The following is a 26,188-nucleotide window of genomic DNA, read 5'->3' as shown; positions in this document are numbered from 1 at the left end:
TAAGGACAGTAATTTTTTGAGGTGATTTGATTAAAAAAAAATCATTTTTGCTTCTAATTACATAATTAAGGTGTAATTACATCGTCCAACAATTGATACATTGTCATAAACGTATCATTTATCTACTAAAAATACACAGGAGCTGGCGTCATGTTGTGGAAGCTGCCATCTTGCCCCACCATCATCCACTGGCTGATGGGCATCGCTGCTCCGCCTTTTCATGTTTTATGTAAGTGGATTTATACATTACTTTGAATTTAACCTCCTAAGACCCAAACTCTTCCACAGCATGCATTTTTAATTTGTCTTTGATATTTGGGCTGATTGGGTCCAATGAATGTAAAAACAAAGAATTACCAGATTATTTTTTTTACCTTATTTTTGTTTTTATGAAAAATCGAAGCCACATGTGAGGATATTCATTTAAAATTTTGATAGAACTGTAGCAGTATAATGTCCCCGTGAATGGATATCAGGCCCTTGTAGAGCAAAATTGAGTATTTTGGTCTAAATAAACCAAAATGCGATGTCCACATATGTGGACGGCAGGTCCTAGGAGGTTAAAGATGTCAAATAGCTCTTTCACACTACATATGACCGTTTCACATTTGTACATGTATATTTTGGTGATCTCTTTCTCAGTATGTTTTTCTTCTTATGGAAATAAGCTAAGATTAAACCGGTTAATGTTAGGCTCCTGTGTCCTAAAAAAACCACACCTTTCCCCTGATAAACAAATTGATTGGATTCTCACATTGTGTGGGAATTGATTATCAATTACAACTTTGATGAGCCACTTCAAAGAAAGTTTCACAGCAGCAACAGAAAGTCCAGATGTGGAAACAGAAGGTTTCCACATTAAAATATCGATATTTTAATCATTTTGGGTAAAATTGTAGTTTTTCATAAACAGGAACACAGTGGAAAGAAACGATCATTCGGATTGTCTACATTGGAAAGAACTACTCCCTCTCCCGCCTTTTATAGCCATGTGTGAAATACGGCTGTATAAATGTGTGGCAGCCTCTGGCGTGCGCACTCACAACAATGGCTGAGCGTAACTGGAGTCATGTGTGCACGTGTTTTACATCCACAAACAGCCGAGACGTGGTTTGCGATACATGTGGCAAGAAAGTGAGGTGTTGTGGCAACACCGCTAACCTCGTCAAACACCTCAGAGTAAATCATATCACAGAATATGACGAGCTTGAGGCGAACTGAAGAGGAGGAGAAGGACAGGTGCTGCTAGGGCGAGACATGTAAATGACCTTTAAATTTGGTAAATATCTTGTTACAGGCATGGCCCTTTAAGGGTGAAGCCTGATGGGAAATGTATTTTGGAATGTGTGTAGCGGGACTGCCGTGTGTGGGTGTGTGGAGAGAGAGCGGAGAAGAAGAAAAAGTAACGGTTAGCTACAGAAGAGACGGAAAGGAAATAAATAAAAGGAATATAATAACTCCCTCGACAGCCAGAGTTGTGATGCTCGCTGTGAGTAGACTGTTTCAGCCCACTGTACGCGGTGTTCGTGCCTTGGAGAAGAAATAAAGTTCGGTGAAGCAGTTTCCTACGCCTCCTTCGATCTTTTTGCTAGCGGAGTTGACCTGTATAGTAAGCTGTTGCCGGCTACGAGCCAGTTACGGAACTTTCAAGTAACTGCCAGAGGTTTCCTTACTACGGTTCGGGACCGCGGATCTGGCGCGGTGTCAATTTTTACGTTTGTTTGAAAGGCACTTCGGTTTTATTTTGAAATCCATGCTTTTATTTTGAAACAGGAAACTGGCGCAAAACCGTTAAAGGGCTGTTAGTAATGTTTCTTTTAGGATATGGTAAATAGTGTGCCTTAAAGTGAAAAAATATGTACGTTTCCTTTGCCAATTAGTACCTGGCTGACAGTGGCACAAGGTTTGTTAATGTTTCCTTTAACGGAATAAGTTACATGCAATCAAAATGTCGTTTAATAGAGTTTATGTTGTTAACCTTGACCTTTATGTATAGTTGTAAGTTAGTGAGGTGATATAATGAATTGAGTGATGTAAATTTGATGTATATGCTATATGTGAGCAGGAGAAATTTGTTTCCTTTGATGTTATGGTATTAATATTGCTGGTTTTGTTTTGCTCCTAGCTCTTACGGTGTCTTCACTGAATGTTTCAATAAAAACCTTTCCAATAAAACCTCTGTGAAGCATCAGTATAAGAGACCATCATTCAGCCAGGTGATGCTACAAGACAGATGTCTCTCACGGAGTCCTTTAGTGCTGCAGGCAGGCAACATGTTCAAATAGCACAGCTTCAGTTTTTTTATTTCTATATGATGAACTCTGCATTATTAAGTGATAAGAACAAGTAATCTGATGTCCTGTAATCATTATGACGCTATAATTTGAGATACAATAAAAGAGTAAAGTTTTTGTGCAAAGTATCGGATCAGTAACGTCGATACCATCCTGAATTTTACTTGGTATCGGATCGGAAAGGAAATCAGTGGTATCGCACATCACTAGTGATCAAACGTCAGGCCAAGCTGGAACTGCTTCCTGTCTTCTGTAACTTCTACAACACTGTCCAATAGAGACACATGAATGAAATGCAGTGTCATTAAAAACACTGATGATCTTTATTTAAAAATGTAATATATTTACATCTGAATAAACTTTTAGGCATTACGCTGACGGACGGATGGACAATGAATGCTTTCTCATCCTTCTTGTCATGCACCATGGAAGTGTCTGAGGGGCTTTTCCACTTGGAATCGGGATACTGTGTCTACACTTCAGAGGTGGAGTTTCCAGCATCTCACCTGGGCCTCATCTGCAAACAATCAGCAGGAGGGCTTCTTAAACCAGCGCTGCCTGCTACTCCTCGCCAGTTTGTTCTGCCATCTCCAGTGGTAACTAGGCTTCACCTCTGCTCCAGTTCTGGCTTGCTGCTTCCCTGTGTTTAGGTCTCCTCTGCCAATATACTCATCCTACCCTCAAACTCCCTTACCCGTCCAGCACTATTCATTTAAGATGTGATGGAATCAAAGTAATTATTTTTAATCAAATGCTGCAAAGGAATATTTTCATGTGACACAGCGTAAATCTTTCAACTTCAACTTCTTCTCCCTCTGTTGCAGAATTCCCGTTGGATTGTTCCCATCAGGAGCCAGGTGTTCAGTCTCTCGATAGCTTTTCCTCTGGTTCCTGCTCTCTGCTGACACTCCTAGCTCGAGCCACGTTCTCCATTCGCTCTCTTTAAACAAAGTCTCATAAATAGTTTAACCATGTGCATTGAATCTGCATTTGGGTCTAAGCTTTCTATGGAGGGAAGAAATCATCACAGTGACATCTATTCAATTTTTAATTCAATTTTAATAATAATAATAATAATGATGGATTGCATTTATTATCTATAAATTTATTTTATTATCTATAAATAAAATTGTAAAGCACTTTTCAGGACCCCTCAAAGCGCTTTAAAATTTTATTTATAGAGCGCCAAATGACAGCAACAGTCACCTCAAGGCGCTTTATATTGTAAGGTATACTTACAAAGAAAACCCCAACAATCATATGACCCCCTATGAGCAAGCACTTTGGCGACAGTGGGAAGGAAAAACTCCCTTTTAACAGGAAGAAACCTCCAGCAGAACCAGGCTCAGGGAGGGGCGGCCATCTGCTGCGACCGGTTGGGGAGGGGCAAGGAAAACAGGATAAAGACATGCTGTGGAAGAGAACCAGAGGTTAATAACAAGTACCATTCAGTGCAGAGAGGTCTATTAAACATAGTGGGTGAAGAAGAAGCACCCAGTGCATCATGGGAATCCCCCGGCAGCCTAATGCTGGGCATACACTGTGCGATTTTTGGCCCATTTTGAGCCGATTTTTCAGTCGTGCGACCGTTTTGGGCATCGTCCCGAGTTTGGCCTTGATCGTGTGTCGTGCATCGTCTACATGGGGTAACAAGAAGCGATTAACGCCTCACGACCAGCTCCCGATCATCAATCATTTGCTCGTAAGAAAATCAAACCTGTTTGAAATCCTGTCGGTCGTCCTGAGGGTGTCACCGCAGCGTCTCACACTGCGCACGCGCAAACGCAGAAATGAGAGTGAAAAGACGGAGTAGAACGGCGGTGCGGCGTGTGATCTGGACACAAGCCACGGCACAAACTTCTCACCCCTGCGAGTCAATCAGTTTGAGCAGGAGCTGAATAACGCGACTGAAAAAAATCGCAGCACAGTGTATGCCCAGCTTATTGCAGCATGGAGGATTCAGGGTCACCTGAGTAGGCCATCAGCCTACTAAAAGGATACTGAAGAAACCCGTCGAAATAGTCTTAGTCTTCATCACTGCTGCTGGTGGACTCATTTGAACACCTCCGAAATTTGCACACAGGCAAACATTCCTCTTCTTCCTCAAAATCCTCTCGGGAACGCTTCCTCGAGCCTCCAGCTTCATGGTTGTCAAGCTCTTCGTGCGCATCTTCAAAAAGTTCATCACTGCTGCTCTCAGAGTGGTCGTACACAGCTGAGCTGGTCCCCGAATCAGAGTGTGCAAGCCTGGATTTTTTGCTATTACGACCTTCTTCATCAACATCTTCCTCTCTGGACCTTTTCGTGGATCCACCAGGCTGCGGCTCTTCTTCTGTTACCTGCTGATTGATGTCCTCATCGGCAATATTACCAGCATGAGGACAGCCCACGCTATCAGTGTCAGAAGCAGAGAAGAATTCAGAGTCATCATCAGAAAACTCCTCGCTCCATCTGATTCTTTTGTTTGGTTCCACGTCTTCTTCATCCATCTCTCTAGACCTCCTCCTGGAAACACCTGGCTGAGGGTCCTCTTCTGGGATGTACTGGTGAACATCCTCACAGTCTTCAAATGCCTCATCAGAATCCTCATTTTCAATGCCACCAACAACAACAGCATTATGATCCTCATGCTGTTCATTGTTGTCAACATTGGCATTATTGTCCCTCACATTAACATTTTGAATGTTGACATTGTTGTCAACATTGGCATTATTGTCCCTCACATTAATATTTTGAATGTTGACATTGTTGTCAGCATTGGCATTATTGTCCCTCACATTAATATTTCGATTGTTGACATTGTTGTAATTGTCATCGTAAAGGTAATCGTCATATTGATTCAATACTGAAGCTATTAGCGCATCCAGCCTCCGACCAATATCACGGAGAGCAAGATAAAGATCGACCATGTAGCCCCGGAGTCCACCAATATCTTCGTTAGCTGGTTGGTTAGCTGGTCCATTAACTGGTTCATTAACTGGATCATTAGCTGGTTGGTTAACTGGTTCATTAGCATGTTCCTGATCTCCACTTGAAGACCTTTGTGGGGTAACCTGCCGGCCTGCAAGATCATTTAATCTTTTAATTAGCATTCATAACTATCTGCTGAAAATCTGTTTTTCATCAATTTCAAGACTGAGCACATGTGCTTACCATTACGGTAATTTTGGAATCCATCTCCTATTCCACTCATTTTGACTACAAGGAACACAAAACAACAATGATCAGTAAACCTCAACTCAGAATGTTCAGAGAATTTGCTTTTTTTGTGATGACTTCAGGCTGCGTCCGAACGTACACGGCTATGTTTGAAAACGCACGTTTTCCTTTTTCGTTTTAAAAAAATCCAGTCCACATGTGCAGTTTTGAGAAAATATCTTCTTCCACATGTAAACGCTAAAAACAAACTGAAACGCTGTCAAGAACACGCCAAATCTTAACCGTGTAGAAATGTTGGCCAATCAGAAGTCTAGAAGCCTGGGTGGGAAAACCTCACAAAACCTTACGTACTTCTGAAAAGTTTTTGTCTTTTTCTGGAAAAGCAGCTAATTTTGTGTTACTTTCACGTGCCTTCATCGTTTCAAATGTTAATAACTAAAGACAGCTTTTTGGCTGGAACAGACTCACAACTTTGGAATGGACAAAATGCATACAGCAAACATAAATGTCATTTTTTAAATTACATTTATTCCAAACCGACTGTTTTGAATGTAGAAGCCACGTCTGATGCCTCTGTGTTTCTAAATGGAGGCACAGTAACTGTGTGTGTATATGTCAGCGTGTCAAAACTGCAGATACTAAGATTAACAGACACAGTATGTTGTCTACATCCGCCATTGTAGAAATTGATCTCATGTAAACGTGGCCACAGCGTGGCGTCAACAGCGGCGCACACTTTTGACATTGCCTGAGTAAATGTCCGTTTTCCTCGTCCACACCTAAACACAAAAACGTCATTTTCAAAAATCTCCACCCTGGCAGGAGTTTTTAAAAATCTCACCTTTCAGTGACTCAATCTGCTGTTTAGGTGTGGACGAAAGGCCCAAACGCAGAGACAAAGCTGCGCTTTCAAAAACAGCCGTGTACATGTGGACGCAGCCTCAGTTTCTCAGAAATTCTAATAGTTTGTTTGAGAACAAAAGTCTTTTCTATTTTCCTAAATGAACAAAATAATCTCAGAAATAATCGTGTTAAAAAGAGCTTCTGTCACTCAGATATGATTAAGAACATTTTCTCATTTATGTATAATTTGTCAAATATTACATCAGTTAAGTCTTCATTTGTTTTCCTGAATAATAGATCCACATCATCCTCTCTATGATGGAAAATATAGTCTAGTCTTGCACAATGTAAAGTACATAAATACTGTCCTGGCAGGCAGGAAAATCAGGCTTTATATATTTAAGTAAATGATCTTAAGTTTAGAAACTGAAATTTGAGCTTACTTTAGTTCTTGGTAAATTACAGAGCAGTTAATCCTCAGGGAAACGTCGAAATGTCACTAAATAGTGGTCTGCTTTCATACGGCTGCAGTGTCTCTTCAGTTTTGTGTTCATATGCTGATGTTTTCATTCAAAACATGCTTAAATGCTGTGATGTCACTTTAGCAGCAAAGACTGTGGAATGTGCAGAGATTCTTTTTACATCAAGTTCTTTGCTCAGAGTTTGATATCTTTTAAATGGAGACAAAAAAAACAGACAGAAGTGAATCTAAAAGACTAAAGCAGTCAATGTGTTATTATTTTTATTTATTCTAATAGTTCCTGTAAAGTTCTACTCTAAGAGATTCATCTGGGCCTTCATGCAGGATTAAAGCTCAATAACACACAAAATATAAAACATTTCTTTATGGTTGTTAGGCAAAGTTATCAAACATATATCCACTGATATGGTCTCATTCTTGCTCTGCTCCCTCATTTTTCCCTGGAGGCATCGCTATGGCAACTTAATATTTAACATGTCTTTGTTATCAACTTTATTTGTACAAATCTGTGATGTTGATGTGCACAACGTGGGCTTTAGACCTCGGAGGGTTAATCAACAAATCACGAAAAGCTAGCTTTAAATTTCTGTTCATGACGGTGCAGATTTCTGACAGTTTGTGTACTTTAAGCATTTAACAATTTGATTGTTTTCTAATAAAAACTGTGTGAAACTCAAGTTAGACCTGTGTTTGTAAATGAACCGCCCCATGTTGTGTAGCTTTCTGGATTTTATACTTATTGGGCTACATATTAATTTACTATACAGGCTATACAGTAGATAAAATCTAAACTCACATGTTTTATGTAACTAAAGTGTTTAATCATGTGGGCTACAGACAATAATCAAGTTATGGTTTTCCCAGCCTGCTATGTCTGTGTCAGGGGCGATTCTAGGATCAGAGCTTTGGGGGTGCTGAGCACCCAGAGAGCTGCCCATCCAGGCAAGATAAACTGTACTCGTCACGATGAGACTTCTTCCCTGTCTCTGTCAGTCCCTGCATCCTTAAATGTCTCCAGTTGTCCCGAGTTCCCTCTGTTCCTCCCTGTCCTCATCGTCTGTTGTCTTCATCTCCATTATCAGTCATCATAATTTTACCATCTCTGTGTAAGTCTGCAAATTTCTTTATTAAATCATGAGATTCTTAAATTCATCAAGTCTGTCTGTGCCTGGGTCCTCGTCACAAAACATGACATCACTGTTTTGTACATTTTAACACAATTTAATCCCACATTTGTGAAAGAAAAGCAAAACACTTTTTTGAAAAGTCTGTAACAAAACCATCAAATCTGATCAAGGTTATTTAAATGCTGAAGAATGGATTGGAATAAAAAACATATCCTAACCTTAATTACTGAGGAGAATAATGAATGATGCTCACAGTGAGTAAAAAGTAAACTGAGTGCATTTTCTGGACAGAGATTCACTTTTAAAGTGTTTGTATAATACAATACAGATACATAAAAATACACTCCAAAAATAGAAGAGTCCTTGAAATGTACAAAATATTATTAAAAAATTAGAAAAATGGAGACACCTTGGCCTCTGGTACAACGTATGAAAAGATGTTTAGTGCAGATACTAATATGGCTCTGCAGAGTTTTTCTTTTCTTTTATCCTATGTCGCAGACTCGCAGCACAGCCAGGTGCTGGAGTCTGCTTTGACCCATGGTCCTTCTCAGCCAGGTATGGAGCTGACTCAAGACACTAAAAGACCTCTCACAGCTACAGCTGCTAACTGGGTTTGTTAGGGCAACCTGAATAACAGTTTTCAGTGTGGTGAAGATCTGATTATCCAGAAGATTGTACAATGTTAACATATCTGGGATGGCACCAGCCTCACTCTTGAGCTTCAAAAAGTTTTCTCTTTGCCAGTTTAACAGTTTGTGTTGTGCCTGTCACTGTTCCCTGTCTGTTTTCTTACCTGGTTCTTCCTGAACTTGTACTTTCTCCTCATGTTCTCCTCTTTCCTCTCTCCCTCTTTGGACTGACAATCATACACAAATAGATTGTATTCAATTAGATTAAAAACAATACTATTAAATGGTAAATGGACTTGTTCTTATATAGCGCTTTTCTACTCTGTCTGAGCACTCAAAGCGCTTTATACAACTAATTCATTCACCCAATCACACAAGCACTTTTTTCTGACCTAAGTGCTAAGTAAGTCTAGTCTACCATTCATACACATTCACACTCCGATGGATGCATCGGAGAGCAACGCGGGGTTAGTATCTTGCCCAAGGATATTTGGCATGCAGACTGGAGCAGCCTGGGATCGAACCACCGACCTTCTGGTTAGTGGCTGACCTGCTCTGCCACCTGAGCTACAGCCACCCCACAGATTAAGATCACTAATAAAAAAGTCCTCTCTCAGTTTACTTTCAACCAAAAGGCAAATAACCAAACCACATGTACATCTAATAAAGGATATAAATATTGAAACACTGATCCAACATTATCCTTAATTGATGGATCATTTGATCTTACACTTTTACCTGAATGTGGCTCCTTTTTTGAAAAAACTTCCTCATATCCATCATGAACCTGGCTGTCTCTCTGCACACACACACACACACACACAACAGCAGTTATAAGGTTAATGGGAATCCAGTCAGTTAGCTAGTAAGTACTTTGGGTTTAATATCGGCACATATGACAAAATAAGCAGCTTCTCTCCTTTTCAAACAGGACAGTGGTAACAACAGCAGGCTACAGATAATGTTAAGTTTTAGATTTTAAATAGGCTGTATACATTTCAATGGGAGCAACAAGACGGTCAAGTATTGATGATTTTACTACAGAGCAGGACGGATTGTAGGGTAGAAACATCGCCGGAAAACACGTTTTCAACACAGCAGGTTACCTGGTGTAATGTTTTTCAGCTAAAAAGAAACATGGTCTGACTCCTACCCAACTATATAAAGAGTAACTCAGGGTTAAATGCAGCTAATATGTCCTGTTTTAAGGCAGGCGCTTCCACCTCCGCTCCGCTGCGTCTCAGACACCATCGCTCTGGCAGAAAGGGCGCCAGAGCAGGGGAGAGGCGAGCTGGAACAAACCATTTTGGGAGGGGAGAGGGGTTATCTATACTTTTGTTGTTAAAATGTTCCATCTCAAGTACGTACTGTATGCTTTTTATATTTTTAGTAGTGTGTCCCACAAACAGCAAATATTGTCAAAAAAAGTAAAAAATCTTTGGGGGTGCTTTGATTCATTTTTCAAAAATGGGCTAAAATCGCCCCTGTTTCACCTCCATATTACTTTGTGCAGCTACGTATCATAAAGGTGCCTGTTATCCTGCTGCAACGTGTCTGTGGACTTGCTTTCCACGGATTTTTCCTCTCTTGATTTGGCCTCACCTGCGGTTCTCAGCATCCTTTCATAGCAAGTGTCCTGCCCTTGGTCCAAGGTGCGCCCCTGCAGTGTTGAAACTGTGTTTTCCCACGATGTTTGCTACCCTACAACCCGTCCTGCTCTGTAGTAGAATCAGCGACATTTGACCGTCCTGTTGCTCCCGTTGAATTTTATATAGCATATTTAAAATGTAAAACTTAAAATTGTCCGTAGCCTGCGGACAAATGGACATTTTTTATTAGATGAACACGTGGTTTGGTTATTTGCCTTGTGGTGAAAACACACTGAGAGAGGACTTTTTATTAGTGATCTTAACACTATTTTTTTTTTCATATTAATGTAATTTGTTCATCTAATTGAATACAATCTATTTGTTTATGATTGTCAGTCCAAAGAGGGAGAGAGGAAAGAGGAGAACATGAGGAGAAAGTACAAGGTCAGGAAGAGCCAGGTAAGAAAACAGACAGGAAACAGTGAAACAGAGAGAGTTGACTACCAAAAAGTGATAGACAGATGTGCCAGTCAAGGTGAGGTGACATAGGTTAAAATAAAATTTAAAAAAATCTACAGAGCCATAGTAGTATCTGCAGTAAAGCTCTTTTCATACATTGTACCGTAGGCAAAGTTGCAAAACAGTGATGTCATGTATCCTGACGAGGACCCAGGCACAGAGAGACGTGATGAATTTAAGAATCTTATGATTTAATAAAGAAATTTGCAGACTTGCACAGAGATGGTAAAATTATGATGACTGATAACAGAGACAAGGACAACAGACGATGAGGACAGGGAGGAACAGGGGTTTAAATGCACCGAGGAGACAGACAGAGGACAACTGGAGACATGTAGGGATGCAGGGACTGCAGAGACAGGGAAGACGTCTCATCGTGATGAGTAAAGTTGATCTTGCCTGGTTGAGCAGCTCTCTGGGTGCTCAGCACCCCCAAAGCTCTGATCCTAGAATCGCCCCTGAACGTATCATAGATACCTAAATTATGCACTTTTGGAATGCAGGTTCGTCAAATCTGCAGCATGAAACCTGCTCATGAAATAAAGTAAAGTTGACCAATTAGTTATTTGACATACAGTGAAGGAAATCTCAGTGTTCCAAGTTCCCTGGATTTGAGAAATCAGGTTTAATGAACTTAAGAATTTTTTGGAATTAACTGTTAGACCTTCGGTGCATTCATAGCTTCATGTCTTTTTTATATATGATGCTGTCTTTTGTACAGACAGACATCTACCACCTGAACTCCTGCACATGGAGAAAACACAATAACGACACTACAATTCACTTATGAAAACAGAAATGTTGTTAAGTTTAAATGAAAGTTAGTAAAGGTTTCATCTCTGATATTAAAGAAGAAAATGTTTAAATATCAAAAATTACAGGTTTTGTTTGACTTTCACAGCTTTAAAAGACGTAACTGGGCTTCAGCGTAGATGTGTACAAACTGCTGACCTGAGTGAGTAACTAGCACAGTATGAAAAACGAAGAAAATGCAACATGATGTAAAAAAAAATATATATATATATATTTTATTAATAAAATAATTGCACATTTCATATAAATGATATTTCAAGTTCACCAGGAAATCTTTTGATGTCCAAACAGGAAGTGAAACACTACAGAAATATCTGTGCTGATAAACTTAACTCTATATATGTTGAGACCACATATATTTTCGAGTGTTCTCCTGAAATCAGATGATAGTTTGATGGTGCAAAATAATCTTAAAATAATCTCCTGTCCTGTCCTATGTCATCCCACATGTACAGTATGTAGTGTAATTTGTACATAAAGTGACAAATCCACAGATAATTATACCAGTTTTAGTATCTCACAGCTGCTTGTTTTGGTTTGTTTTTTACCGTATTGCCTGGTTTCATCAGAAAGTTTCTTTTAGTCTCTCAACTCGCTGTGAACAAAACATGTTTTTGTTTGCTGTAAAAGGGCAAAAGAAGTTGTTGTAATAAGTTGAAATGGATACATTATTACACGTGACAAAGATTCCAAGTGCAACAAAGAAACAAAAGTCATGCTCACATTCAGTGTTACGCTGCCTCCTTTGGCACACTCCTGCATGACATAATTCAGTGTTATTGTTATTTGTTATTGTCTTTTCCTTAATAATGTTCTTAGACACCAGTTTGGGAAAGAAATGATTAAATAAATCAATAATAATAATAATGGATTGCATTTATATAGCGCTTTTTCGGGACCCCTCAAAGCGCTTTACAATTCCACTATTCATTCACTCTCACATTCACACACTGGTGGAGGCAGCTACAGTTGTAGCCACAGCTGCCCTGGGGCAGACTGACAGAAGCGAGGCTGCCATATCGCGCCATCGGCCCCTCTGGCCATCACCAGTAGGCGGCAGGTGAAGCGTCTTGCCCAAGGACACAACAACCGAGACTGTCCAAGCCGGGGCTCGAACCAGCAACCTTCCAATTACAAGATGAACACCCAACTCTTGAGCCACGATCGCCCCAATAAATAAAACAAACTGTAGTTATGCATTGTTCCACCACTCTGCAGGGTATGTGCTGCTACTATTAGCACATCATACTCTGTGCAGTCCTGTCAGAAACTAAATGCTCCTGCTTCCATAGGAATTAAGAGAGAAAATAGCCGTCAGGTGCTGCTAATCAGATGCATCTGATTAACTGATCATCAGCAAGTATGAAAACCTTAACTCAGTGCCAACGTCTTCAAAGGAGTGGGAAAGATGCAAACCAAAAAATAAAACCCAAGAGCTACATGTCATATTCAGTTAGCATGGATAATGCAAATGTTGGTAGACTGAATAAATGTGTTTTTTGGATCCTTTCCAGGAGAGAGCCTTTTCTGGCAGCACTCTTAGGTGGCAAAAGTTGCATCTGAACAAACTAGAAGACTTCTAGAATGTCCTTTACATATATGACACTAAAGTGGACAAGTTTAACCATAACACACCTCACCGAAGAAGAAACAGCACAGCAGAAACAATCTATACCAACTGTCAAGCACACAGCGGTGGAGGGGTGATGATTTGGGCTTGGATCACTTGCAGTCATGGAAAACTGTGTTCCAAAGTGTTCTAGTGTCAAATGTGAGGCCATCTCTCCAGGAGCTAAAGCTTGGCTAAAACTGAGTCATACACAGAACACGGATCCAAGCACACCAGCACATAAAGGCTAAAAAAGAAGGTGTCAAAGTTTTGACCTCAGTCTGAGTGAACTGCTGTGCATAAATGATTTACTTGCAAACCTCAATCAACACTATTGTAAAGAAGAGTTGTTCAAAATCCCTCAACAGAGAATGGATAGATTGATAAATTCACACAGTGAATAATTCCTTGAAGTTATTGCTGTGAAAAGAAGACCCGCAGGCTAACAATGACTCTACAGAGTCCTATCAGAAATGTCTTTTTCACATGACTGTAAGTATCTTTCATTACATTACTCTGATGATTGAACACTACAGGAGTAACAGAAGAGGTTCGTGTATAATGTCCAAATCAAGAGTATACAGCCTCATCATAATAACTAATTATATATAAATATGCTTAAATAAGGTGTGCTTCAGTTTTTTGGAGTCTGCCTGAAGCTAAGTGCTATTTTTTTCCAGTTTTGACATTTTGAAAAATAAGTCTGATAAGAAGCTCGGACCACAGACACAAAGCAATGCCTGTTGGACTGTTGGACCAACCACCCCTGCTGAACTGCAGCTATGAAACAGTTCGCTGTGCTCCAGCTCCAAGTTGCAGGGAGATGAACGTGGAGACAAAGGCAGACTTTTAAACCTCAGGTATGTAGATAGCACCACTCTGTCGGCCTCCAAATAAATCACGTGGCTGATTCCAGTCTGCCGCAGTTCTGAATGACCCAGCCGGTGGCGTTGACATCCAGCTTCAGTAGGTTCATGACCCATTCATCCTTCTGAGCTCCCTCCATGAACTCCAACAAGGTTATCTCACCTGTTGGGCACAAAAACACGATCCACACTGTTGACTTTCAACACGTTCTCACTCCCAAACCGTAACATTTTACGCTAGGTGACAAATCGTCAACATATTACGTTTTCGGCTACCCACCACGTTCCTAAATGACGACCTCGGAAAAATGAGGAAATATGAGAACCGTATGGACTCAATCTACACATGTTCGCTCTTTTACTTCAAATCGCTTAGAAACACGCTATTTAACATCATTAAAGTCTTGGTTAACGTCAGGAAAAAGGTTATGGTTAGGGCTAGGGATAAGGTTAGGTTTAGGGCTGGAATACAGGGCTGGAACGTCTATTACCGCGGGAGCGTCATTACACTGGATTTCGCCCATAACCCGCCGCGTGCCATAAGAACGCCGAAGGTCTCCTTTCGCGTTCCTCAGGAACGCTGCGGGACGTGACAAAACGTCGGCATGTTACGCCTCGGGAGTGAGAACGGGCTGTGATGTCACATTTTTGCAGTGTTACACCATTACAGGCAATTGTACATTAAATAATCAAAATGTAACTGAGTTGCAGCTTTAATTCAAGGGGTCTTATTTATTTATTTTTTTGCATTAAATGTTTAAGAATTACAGCCTTTTCTAGAAACAGTGCCCCAGTTTAAAGGCTCAAAATGAACGGGACGATTGACCGACAACCACTTTCATGAGCAGGTAAGGTCTGCCTCCTTGCTATTCAATGACAAATGAAGCAGACATGATATCTGAAGTTGAATCAAAAAGTAAAATCTGTATTTTATTTGAATTTATAAGAGTGAGTGCACAGCTCAGGAATAAAAACTGAAAGACCACAGAGGGCAAGGAGAGTGCACGATGGCAGAATTATTTCTAGTTAAGAAGAACGACTTCACAACAACTTCAGAAACAATCAAATGTTCTGACATAAAAACAGATTTTAGTTACTAAAAACAAGCTTATTAAGGCTGGATCCACGTCAGACTCTACTACTGTCTGAGTCACCACCACAGATCCATCAGTGAGTCATATTCTCTCGTTGCTAATGTTCAGTGTCTGTCACCTACAGTTTGTCCTGTCAGGTTGGAGCTGAATACTCAGATTTCAATATCTAATATAAATTATGGCAGTAAAAAGAAATGTACATATGTTTTAATCAGATCTTTATTCTGTCTATGACAGTGACAGAGTGAACAAAGCTCATTTAAAAAAATCCTTTCTTTATGTGGCCCACAATGATGCATTCATATTACACAGTCCGCTGCATGAAAATTGAAGCTCTGCTCTTTTTGCCACAGTGAATCCAAGTATCAGAGCTCCAGTGATGACGATATACTCAGAGATGATTAAAGAGGCTCTCAGAAGAAGCTCCAAGACCTCATCACCTCAGAGTTTATGATTAGATACATATTTTATCGCAAAGAGACAACTGGAACATCTAAATACTTCAAACTAAAAGTGGGTAGTTAACGATAAACTCGTATTAGGTTGTGGCGATTTACTATTTTGGATACATTGAAATGAAAACAGAACATATATGAAGTCAGTATAGGAACAAACTACAGTGACATGAGACCATGAGACGTTACGTCTCATGTCTAAGGCTACGTCCACACGTACCCGGGTATTTTTGAAAACGCAGATTTTTCTATGCGTTTGCACCTTTCGTCCACACGTAAACGGCGTTTTCGGTCACTGAAAACGGAGATTTTTAAAAACTCCGGCCAGGGTGGATATTTTTGAAAACTCCGTTTTTGCATTTACGTGTGGACGAGAAAAACTGAGAAAACGCAGCGTCAAAGGTGTGCGCCTTTTTTGACGTCACACTGTGCGCCACGTTATTGTTTCGGTGAAATGAATTTCTACAATACTGTTACTGTTAATTGTCTCTGCAGTGTTTAAATGCTTACATATACACACACAGTTACTGTCCCTCCACACATACGACTCGGTTCTGCTTCTATGCCCCAGCTTTGTTTACTTTTTCCCACCGAGGCTTCTAGACTTCTGATTGGCCAACATTTCTACACGGTTAGGAATATAGCGCCACCTGCTGCTGTGGCATGTTCCTAGCAGCGTTTTCCTTCATTTCTGCCTTTACGAGTGGACGGGATTATTTTTTAAAACGAAAACGGAAAATCTCCATTTTCAAAAATACCCGTGTACGTGTGGACGTAGCCTAAGATATCACCAAAAGAATTCAGAACAATCACAGCATATTCACAACACAGTGTTGTGGTTTACACTCACCATCATTGTTCTGGTCGACCAGCTTGAAGATTCGGTCACAGATTTGGGACGGAGTCATGCTTATGTGAGTCTTGTGGAGTTTGATTTTGTAAAGAATCTGTATGAGACACATGAAATGATGATCAAGCACACGCACATTCAATTTAGATCTAATCTCCTAAACAGTGTGTTGTCCTCCAATATGCTGACAGGAAAGTTTATTCTGCTCTGACAGGGTCGACTCTGCCAAAGTTTTGTTTCTTTGGGATTTGCTAAATATGATGCATAGCCGAAAAAAGATCCAGGTGCGGACAGCATATTGTGTTGTGGTCTAACACAGCGGTCTCCAACCTTTTTTGCGCCACGGACCGGTTTATGCCCGACAATATTTTCACGGACCGGCCTTTAAGGTGTCGCGGATAAATACAACAAAATAAAACTAGTACCGGTACCGAAAAAAAGAAGATTTATTCATAACACACATGAAAAGACCCAGGAAAACCGAGTAAACGATAAAAACAATAACAAAATAACGCTGAAAACCGATAAAAACCCTGAAAACTATACATTTCACACCTGAGCCTAAACTCTCACGGCCCAGTACCAAACGACTCACGGACCGGTACCGGTCCGTGGCCCAGGGGTTGGGGACCGCTGGTCTAACACACACACACACCAAAAAAAGGCTAGATGTATACACACTTGGTCTGTTTGCTCACAAATAAGATTGTTTTAACATCAGTTAACAAACTAATGACTTAGAATTACTAAGATTTGTTATTTCAAGAAGAAAACAATAAAAAGTGTTTTCTTTTACCATAAATGACCAGCATTTATGTCTCCAAATTTAGAAGCTTCCAGTAAATCACAACAGCAGCCTCCCAGAATGGCCTCATTATGTGTTCATCTAATGATCCGTGAGGCTGCATTACGTGACCCCCTGGGCCTAATCTGGTGCACAGGAGTAGTACTTTAAGCTGTCTGAAAAAGATTTGTGTTATGAAACCAGGTAACTTCTCACAGTTAAGACAGATTACACACAGATGATCCTCCTTTTCTACCAATCGTCACTCTTAACATACTGTTCAAAATGAAAAGAAAAGCCGAGCAGGAAAACCTTGAATCACACAGTTTATCTTACCCCGAGAAGCCGTTTCACCTCCGTCCAGTCCAGCCTGCCGTTTCCATCACTGTCATACATCTTGAAGGACCACTTGAGCCGATCTTCAAGATTACCTCGTAAGATCAAGTGAAGTGCTGCCACATACTCGAGGAAATCCAGTGTGTTATCCTGTTTAAAAATAACAAAAAGGTACATTTGTGATGTGGTGTCCTTATATAATCAAACCTTAAAAATAATGGATAAAAAATCGGTTTGGTGGCATCATTGTCACATTTTACAGAAATATAACTTACTTAGTTTTAAGAGTTTTAATCATTAGTGTTTTCTTAAATTAGTTTTTAAATGTATAAATAGGATGGCAATAGATACATTCAGAGACAAAACAGTAATCGTGTTACTAGGAGTAAGGGGAACGGCAACTGCAAGATATTATATCGCAGATCTACATTCGGTCAGTCAGCTTTTTCTATAAAGGCTTGCCATCTGTGGAGCTCACTTCCAACCGATATCTAACTGATTACAGACATTAGATCCTTTACATTGAAGGTTAAAGTTTGGTTAAAGGGAAACCAAAGTTATTAAATTAATTAAAGTCATTTTATCTGATGATTTTAATTTTATTTTAAATTATTGTCTATCAATTGTAATTGTATTTATGATGTAATTTGGTTTTATGAAAATGTATGTTTTATTGTAATATGTATTTATTTAGATTGTGAGCCCAACAAGGGACAATTGTTGAAAATTAGCAGTAGCTATAAACCTATGTGCGGTACATCAGTCTCATGTCTTGCACTTGAACTATGTTTAACTGCACTGTCCCTTTTAAATAAATAAATTCAAACTTCAAAAACATTTACAGTGAAGTTGTACATTTATTTTTACAAAGACAAATTGTTCCGTCTTTTTACCTTGTTTGTGTCGAACGAGTTGAATATTGTTTCTATGAAAAGGGACTCCTCTACGGAGCTGCTTGGAACTCCAAAGATCTTCTTGAACTCGTGCAGGTGCAGGGCACCGCTTGGACACTCCTTCATAAAAATGGCACACAGCTCATGAATCCTTGCCAAGTCCATCTCCTTATTGCGACTTTCTTCTTGTCCCATGACCTCTGCCAGCTTGAAGGAAAAAAACCCAAGTGTGTTTGTATGGAAGTTCTGCAGAAATGACTGTAAGGTGTCTGCTTGCACAGTCAAACTAAAGAGCTTTGGACTGCTGCTTAGCCTCGCTCTCACTAACCCGACAGGGCGTGGCAGGTTAGTGACACGTTAATCTTTTAATTTGCTAATCTCTTGACTTTTAATCAGCAACATCTTGTTATAACACGTCTGAAAGTTTGGCATTGCATGTCATCAATGTGCCAACAGCAGTGATTACTGTGGTGTCTACTTAATGGTAACTTAAGTGGTTAATTAAACCAGCTCTCTTTGATATTAGCAGCCTGTCTGTCATTAGATATGTGCTGCAGCAGAAAGAAACATGGCACTCAAAGAACTGTAAATAGAAATGGTGAAGGGGTGGGGTTAAATAAGTGTCACTTCTTACCACTCCTTTTCCATATGTAACTGAATCAGAACAGGTGAAGCAATGTTCGAATCCATCCATCCATCCATCCATCCATCTTCTTCTTGGCCACTTCTCTGGAGCCGGACCTCCCTCTCCCCAGCCACTTTGTCCAGCTTGTCCAGGGGGAACACCAAGGCGTTCCTAGGCCAGCCAAGAGATATAATCTCTCAAGCATGTCCTGTGCCTCCTCCCGGTGGGACATGCCTGGAATACCTCACCCAGGAGGCATCCTTATCACATACCCTAACCACCTCAGCTGGCTCCTTTTGATGTGGAGGAGCAGCGGCTCTACTCGGAGCCCCTCCTGGATTGCTGAACTCCTCACCCTATCCCTATCTCTTACCTTACCTTATCGTGGTGGAAGGTTTTATGTGTCCCAGGGATCCCAGAAGCAATGTTACCCCTTGGTAGGTTCTCCCATGGCAAAGACGTTGCTCATGACAAAGAGCGATTCAGAAGACCCCTATGAGTGAAAGGCTAAGGGAACAGTTCACCCTGCCCGGGATAGAGTTACCGGGGCGCCGCCCTGGAGCCAGGCCCAGGGAGGGTGCCCGAGGGCAAGAGTCTGGTGGCCGGGCCTTACTCCATGGGGCACAGCCGGGCACAGCCTGAAAAAGGTACATGGGCCCATCCTCCTGTAGGCCTACCACCCGCAGGAGGCGCCATAGGGGTCAGGTACATTGTGTGCCGAGCGCAGCCAGGAGCAGAGGCCCTGGTGGACTGATCCCCGGCTACCAAGGCTAGCAATTGGGAAATGTTGAAATGTATTAACTTTATTTTGTATTGCATTGTCTTCTTCTTTTCGTTGCTAAATGAACTTCTGTATATTGTTCACACAATCGAAATAAATTAAAAACAAACAAGTGTATTATTTTCTGTGGCGATGCTGATCATCTAGGCAACTGCAATTCAAAAATAATGTGCTTAAGGCATCCTGAAGCCAGAACGTGCCAGAAAGGTATGTGACATGTCATCCGTTTTTGTAATGTTACATGAAGGCTGTTACCTTGACTGTGACATCTACATGTACATCTATGTCCCCGCTGCACATTATAAATAATAAGTTTAAGGCACTTTCAATGATTTCACATATCCAGTTTCCCTAATACATCATGTCAGGGATAATGGGTTTCTTTGCGGTGGTTGTGGCAGGAGGTCATCTACTAATAACAATGATGATGGTTCGATCGCTGGCTGCTCCAGTCTGTATGCCACAGTATCCAGAGGTGGGTCGAGTATCCAAAAATTGTACTCAAGTAAGAGTAGCATTACATTAAGATATTATTCTTCAAAAAAGTTACTCAAATAAGCGTAAAAAAGAACTTGATGAAAAGACTACTCAAGCAGTGAGTAAAAGGTTATAATGTCCAATTTATTTTTTAAATAAATGCTATCAGACAAACAAAAATAAATGTACAAATTTTAGTATTTTCAAGTAGAATATATGTAAAAACATCAACAAAATAAGGCACAAGGATTCTAATTTCCAGATTTCCGTTTTTCCTTTTTCACCAATACCTACAGTAAATAATATAAATATATAAACAGTGCAAACAATTTCCAGTCACAAGATATGCTGTAAACTTTATATTCATTTTTGCTCCAAATGGTACAGCAGCCTCAGAGAAAACATTAGAACGAGCCATCTTCAACATATGTTCATACACAGCTCAGTTTACCATAAGTTGTATGGGTGTGCATCTATTTCTGCATATTTAGCAAAAATGTGCCCTTTCTTCACTCAGTGAGGTGATGGTTAAGCTTCAGCAGCAGTTTGCTCTCAAGGTTCTTTCTGTGAAGCTGTAACTGTTTAGCAGTGAACAGGAGTCCTGCATGACTAAGTCCCTCACAGGCTCCTGATGCAGGAAGAGCTGAATTGATTTTGATCGACAGCTTCTTGATGTGAGGAACGCCATGCAATAGATCCACACCTCCAGTGAATGGACATGAAAGGTACCTCTCCAGCTCCCCTGCTTCTGGCTTTCCTGACCCAATGGATCCATCATCTCCGTCGGTTAGGCTGCTGTTTGTGCTGCCTCGTCCAGCTCTGAGTCTAGGTGATGTCTGATGAAGTTGAGACCTGTGGAAAGATGTATGGTTTTCAAAAGAATTAGGTCTGGTCATTATTGTGCTGTATAGACTGCAAAGCTGCGGATGATTGGCATGAAGATTTGATCACACTGGAGATGTTTTTACAAACTCTTGTTGAAAAACAAATTCTTGTCCTTCATATCCCGCACAAAAATTTGCAATGAATTCCAGATTAAGTTCAAAATAAAAACGCGTGCAAGGCTAAACAGTGCTAGCCAACAGATCCTCCTCGCACCGTTTGGCTGTTACTCTGGGAAAAGACGAGAAAGACAGTAATTAAAGCCGTGACTGGAGCTGCGATGTAGCCTCCAACGTGAAAAGTTTATTGTTCTAACAATATACTTTTCATGTTAGTACAGTATAATATCACGTTATTTCAATATACATAATTATCACATTCGTACAATATAAATATCATATTGTATGAACGTGATAATTATACTTTTTTATAATTAAACTTTCCATGTTATAACGTGATATAGCTCTATTTTCTTTTGCCTGGGTGGCAGCTCTACGATCCGTATCCGAGGCTTTTCAATGTGGCCTCACAAAATTATCACGACTACAACAACCATGAAAAGAGTTGGATGGACATTGCTGCTCAATCACAGCTGCCTGGTCAATGTTTTTCATCAGTAATTTAGCAAAGTTGATGGTGGTGGTTTGTGTGTCTGTCTGTCTGTAAGACAGGGAGAGCGAGAGACAGATTTTGTATGATAAGCTTCATGTTATGGACGCATAGTTTGAGCACTAAGGTCGCATCAGAGCATCAGGCCGTATAGTGTGAGACCTGCATCGTGACCTATGAACTTCTAACCCCTGAGATTCAATCGTACAGTTTGAGCAGGAGCGGAATAATGCGACTGAAAAAAATCGCACAGTGTTTGCCCAGCTTAATGCAGACTGTTTAAACTAAACAAGCTGCTGTTTCACATATTAAACCCTGTCAGCCGCAGTATTGCCTTCTGTTTTAACAGTTAAAGCAGTAGAGACGAGCTGTTTACATGTGCGTGGAACTCTAGCGTCATTAACCAGGCTAGCTGTTAGCTTATAGCTCACGCTAGCTATAAGCTAACAGCTTTTTTTCAAAAACTTACTCAAGTAAATTCAATTCAATTCAATTCAATTTTATTTATATAGCGCCAAATCACAACAAATGTCGCCTCAAGGCGCTTCATAGATACAGAGAAAAGCCCAACAATCATATGACCCCCTATGAGCAAGCACTTTGGCGACAGTGGGAAGGAAAAACTCCCTTTTAACAGGAAGAAACCTCCGGCAGAACCAGGCTCAGGGAGGGGCGGGGCCATCTGTTGTGATTGGTTGGGGTGAGAGAAGGAAGACAGGATAAAAGACATGCTGTGGAAGAGAGACAGAGATTAATAACAGATACGATTCAATACAGAGAGGTCTGTTAATACATAGTGAGTGAGAAAGGTGACTGGAAAGGAAAAACTCAATGCATCATGGGAATCCCCCGGCAGCCTACATCTATTGCAGCATAACTAAGGGAGGATTCAGGGTCACCTGGTCCAGCCCTAACTATATGCTTTAGCAAAAAGGAAAGTTTTAAGCCTAATCTTAAAAGTAGAGATAGTGTCTGTCTCCCGAATCCAAACTGGAAGCTGGTTCCACAGAAGAGGGGCCTGAAAACTGAAGGCTCTCCCTCCCATTCTACTTTTAAATACTCTAGGAACAACAAGTAGGCCTGCAGAGCGAGAGCGAAGTGCTCTAATAGGGTGATATGGTACTACAAGGTCATTTAGATAAGATGGGGCCTGATTATTTAAGACCTTGTATGTGAGGAGCAGGATTTTGAATTCAATTCTGGATTTAACAGGAAGCCAATGAAGGGAAGCCAAAACAGGAGAAATATGCTCTCTCTTTCTAGTCCCTGTCAGTACTCTTGCTGCAGCATTTTGGATTAACTGAAGGCTTTTCAGTGAGTTTTTTGGACATCCTGATAATAATGAATTGCAGTAGTCTAGCCTGGAAGTAATAAATGCATGAACTAGTTTTTCAGCGTCACTCTGAGACAGGATATTTCTAATTTTAGAGATGTTGCGCAAATGGAAGAACGCAGTCTTACATATTTGTTTAATATGTGCGTTGAAGGACATATCCTGGTCAAAAATGACTCGAAGGTTCCTCACAGTGTTACTGGAGGCCAAGGTAATGCCATCCAGAGTAAGAATCTGGTTAGATACCATATTTCTAAGCTTTTCAGCGCCAAGTACAATGACCTCAGTTTTATCTGAGTTAAGAAGCAGAAAGTTAGTGGCCATCCAAGTCTTTATGTCTTTAAGACATTCCTGCAGTTTAACTAATTGGTGTGTGTTATCTGGCTTCATGGACAGATAGAGCTGGGTGTCATCTGCATAGCAGTGAAAATGTATGCTATGTCTTCTAATGATGCTACCTAGGGGAAGCATGTATAATGTAAACAGAATTGGTCCTAGCACTGAACCCTGTGGAACTCCATAATTAACCTCAGTGTGTGAAGAGGACTCTCCATTTACATGCACAAATTGGAGTCTATTAGATAGATATGATACAAACCACTGCAGTGCAATACCTGTAATACCTACAGCATGTTCTAATCGCTCTAATAGGATATTATGATCAACAGTATCGAATGCTGCACTAAGGTCAAGAAGGACAAGCACAGAGATGAGTCCACTGTCAGAGGCCATAAGAAGATCATTTGTAACCTTCACTAAAGCTGTTTCTGTGCTGTGATGAACTCTGAAACCTGACTGAAACTCTTCAAATAAACCATTCCTCTGCAGATGATCTGTTAGCTGTTTGACAACTACTCTTTCAAGGATTTTTGATATGAAAGGAAGGTTGGAGATTGGCCTATAATTAGCTAAGACTGCTGGGTCTAGAGATGGCTTTTTGAGTAAAGGTTTAACTGCAGCCACCTTGAAGGCCTGTGGTACATAGCCGATTATTAGAGATAGGTTGATCATATATAAGATCGAAGAATTAATTAATGGCAGGACTTCTTTGAGCAGTTTTGTAGGAATGGGGTCTAAAAGACACGTTGATGGTTTGGAGGAAGTAATTATTGAAGTTAACTCAGAAAGATCGATTGGAAAAAAAGAGTCTAACTTAACATCAATGGAACTAAGAGTAGCTGTAGATAATATTACGTCTGTGGGATGATTATTGGTAATTTTTTCTCTAATGATAAAAATTTTATTTGTGAAGAAGTTCATGAAGTCATCACTAGTTAACGTTAAAGGGATGGTTGGCTCAAAAGAGCTCTGACTGTTTGTCAGCCTGGCTACAGTGCTGAAGAGAAACCTGGGGTTGTTCTTATTTTCTTCAATCAGTGATGAGTAGTAAGCTGTTCTGGCTTTGCGGAGGGCTTTCTTATAAAGCAACAAACTATTTCTCCAGGCTAAATGATGATCCTCTAAATTTGTGACACGCCATTTCCTCTCCAGATTACGAGTCATCTGCTTTAGGGTACGTGTTTGAGAATTATACCACGGGGTCAGGTACTTCTGATTAGAGACCTTAGTTTTCACTGGAGCTACAGTATCCAGAGTCGTACGTAGTGAGGAGGTGAAATTATTAACAAGATAATCGACCTCTGTTGGGGTAGCGTTCAGATAGCTGCTCTGCTCTGTGTTGGTACAGGGCATTGACGATGATAACAGTGGCTGGATTATATTCTTAAACTTAGTTACAGCGCTTTCAGAAAGACATCTACTTTGATAAAGTCCACTCTCCACTGCTGCGTAATCAATTATTATAAATGTAAATGTTATCAAGAAATGATCAGACAGGAGAGGGTTTTCAGGAAACACTGTTAAATGTTCAGTTTCTATGCCATATGTTAAAACAAGATCTAGAGTGTGATTAAAGTGGTGGGTGGGTTCTTTTACATTTTGAGAGAAACCAATTGAGTCTAACAACAGATTAAATGCCATGTTGAGGCTGTCATTTTTAGCATCTACATGGATGTTAAAATCACCCACAATAATTATTTTATCTGAGCTCAGAACTAAATTAGATATAAAGTCTGAGAAATCAGACAGAAACTCTGTGTAAGGCCCAGGTGGACGATAGATGATAACAAGTAAGACTGGTTTCTGAGTTTCACAGCTGGGGTGGACAATGCTAAGCATCAGGCTTTCAAATGAATTAAAAGTCTGTCTTGGTCTTTCATTAATTAATAGACTGGTGTGAAAAATTGCTGCCACACCGCCCCCTCGACCTGTGCTTCGAGATTTCTGGTAGTTAGAATGACTCGGGGGTGTTGATTCATTTAAACTAGCATAATCATCCTGCTGCAACCAGGTTTCTGTAAGGCAGAGTAAATCAATTTGTTGATCAATTATTAAGTCATGTACTAACAGAGACTTGGAGGAGAGAGACCTAATATTTAATAATCCACATTTCACTGTTTTACTCTTTGGTTCAGATGTGGATACTGTATTGTTCTTTCTTTGTAAATGTTTAAGTTGTTTGTTGCTGGTTTTTAGTTTGTTTTTTGTCTTTTTGGAAGCAGACACAGTCTCTATGGAGATGGGTTTTTGGGGGGGTAGCAGGAGGAGAGAAGCTGCAGAGAGGCGTGTAAGACTGCAACTCTGCTTCCTGGTCCCAACTCTGGATAGTCATGTTTTGAGGGGTTTAATAAATTTGTCCATATTTCTAGAAATGAGAGCTGCTCCATCCAAAGTGGGATGGATGCCGTCTCTCCTAACAAGACCAGGTTTCCTCCAGAAGGTTTGCCAATTATCTATGAAGCCCACATCGTTTCTGGGACACCACTCAGACAGCCAGCAATTTAAGGAGAACATGCGGCTAAACATGTCACTCCTGGTCTGATTGGGGAGGGGACCAGAGAAAACTACAGAGTCCGACATTGTTTTGGCAAAGTTGCACACCGATTCAATATTGATTTTAGTGACCTCCGATTGGCGTAACCGGGTGTCATTACTGCCGACGTGAATTATGATTTTATTGAATTTACGTTTACCCTTAGCCAGCAGTTTTAAATTTCCTTCAATGTCGCCTGCTCTGGCCCCTGGAAGACAATTGACTATGGTTGCCGGTGTCTCTAGCTTCACATGTCTGAGAACAG

At 40.4% G+C, this 26,188-nt stretch overlaps 2 protein-coding genes and 1 long non-coding RNA gene across 5 annotated transcripts in view; 1 reads left to right on the top strand and 2 right to left on the bottom strand.

Annotated features, from left to right (window-relative positions):
• The window catches only part of LOC146525131 (uncharacterized), a 286,848-nt gene that overhangs the window by 4,418 nt on the left and 256,242 nt on the right, over positions 1-26,188 (top strand). Inside the window, exons 3-7 of the long non-coding RNA XR_014874457.1 lie at positions 140-1,701; positions 2,661-2,890; positions 2,945-3,027; positions 3,119-10,188; positions 10,522-12,524. This is a non-coding gene — a long non-coding RNA (uncharacterized LOC146525131). The remainder of the gene's footprint in view (positions 1-139; positions 1,702-2,660; positions 2,891-2,944; positions 3,028-3,118; positions 10,189-10,521; positions 12,525-26,188) is intronic.
• Positions 3,334-9,710, bottom strand: LOC146525138 (uncharacterized). 3 transcript variants are annotated; one of them, XM_085162021.1, is made up of 5 exons: positions 9,643-9,710; positions 9,275-9,335; positions 8,701-8,756; positions 5,448-5,492; positions 3,334-5,355 (listed from the first exon to the last, which is right to left on the bottom strand). In XM_085162021.1, exons 4-5 carry the CDS (start codon positions 5,485-5,487, stop codon positions 4,319-4,321), a joined length of 1,077 nt encoding a protein of 358 aa, XP_085018147.1. In that variant the 5' UTR covers positions 5,488-5,492; positions 8,701-8,756; positions 9,275-9,335; positions 9,643-9,710; the 3' UTR covers positions 3,334-4,318. The 3 variants fall into 3 exon arrangements, with proteins under 3 accessions (XP_085018147.1, XP_085018138.1, XP_085018128.1); XM_085162012.1 differs by lacking the exon at positions 9,643-9,710 and having other exon boundaries at positions 8,701-8,763; positions 9,275-9,321; XM_085162002.1 differs by lacking the exons at positions 8,701-8,756; positions 9,275-9,335; positions 9,643-9,710 and adding an exon at positions 6,740-6,880.
• On the bottom strand, positions 15,737-19,048 carry guca1g (guanylate cyclase activator 1g). Its single transcript, XM_085162084.1, has 3 exons — positions 18,345-19,048; positions 17,452-17,601; positions 15,737-16,428 (listed from the first exon to the last, which is right to left on the bottom strand). The coding sequence occupies exons 1-3, from the start codon at positions 18,537-18,539 to the stop codon at positions 16,291-16,293; spliced, it is 483 nt and encodes a 160-aa protein (XP_085018210.1). The 5' UTR covers positions 18,540-19,048; the 3' UTR covers positions 15,737-16,290.

This window comes from Neolamprologus multifasciatus, chromosome 1 (assembly GCF_963576455.1).
Source record: "Neolamprologus multifasciatus chromosome 1, fNeoMul1.2, whole genome shotgun sequence".
NCBI classification, from domain to species: Eukaryota; Metazoa; Chordata; class Actinopteri; order Cichliformes; family Cichlidae; genus Neolamprologus; species Neolamprologus multifasciatus.
Note: the sequence above shows the minus strand (reverse complement) of the source record. Positions and strands in the feature narration are given on the sequence as shown.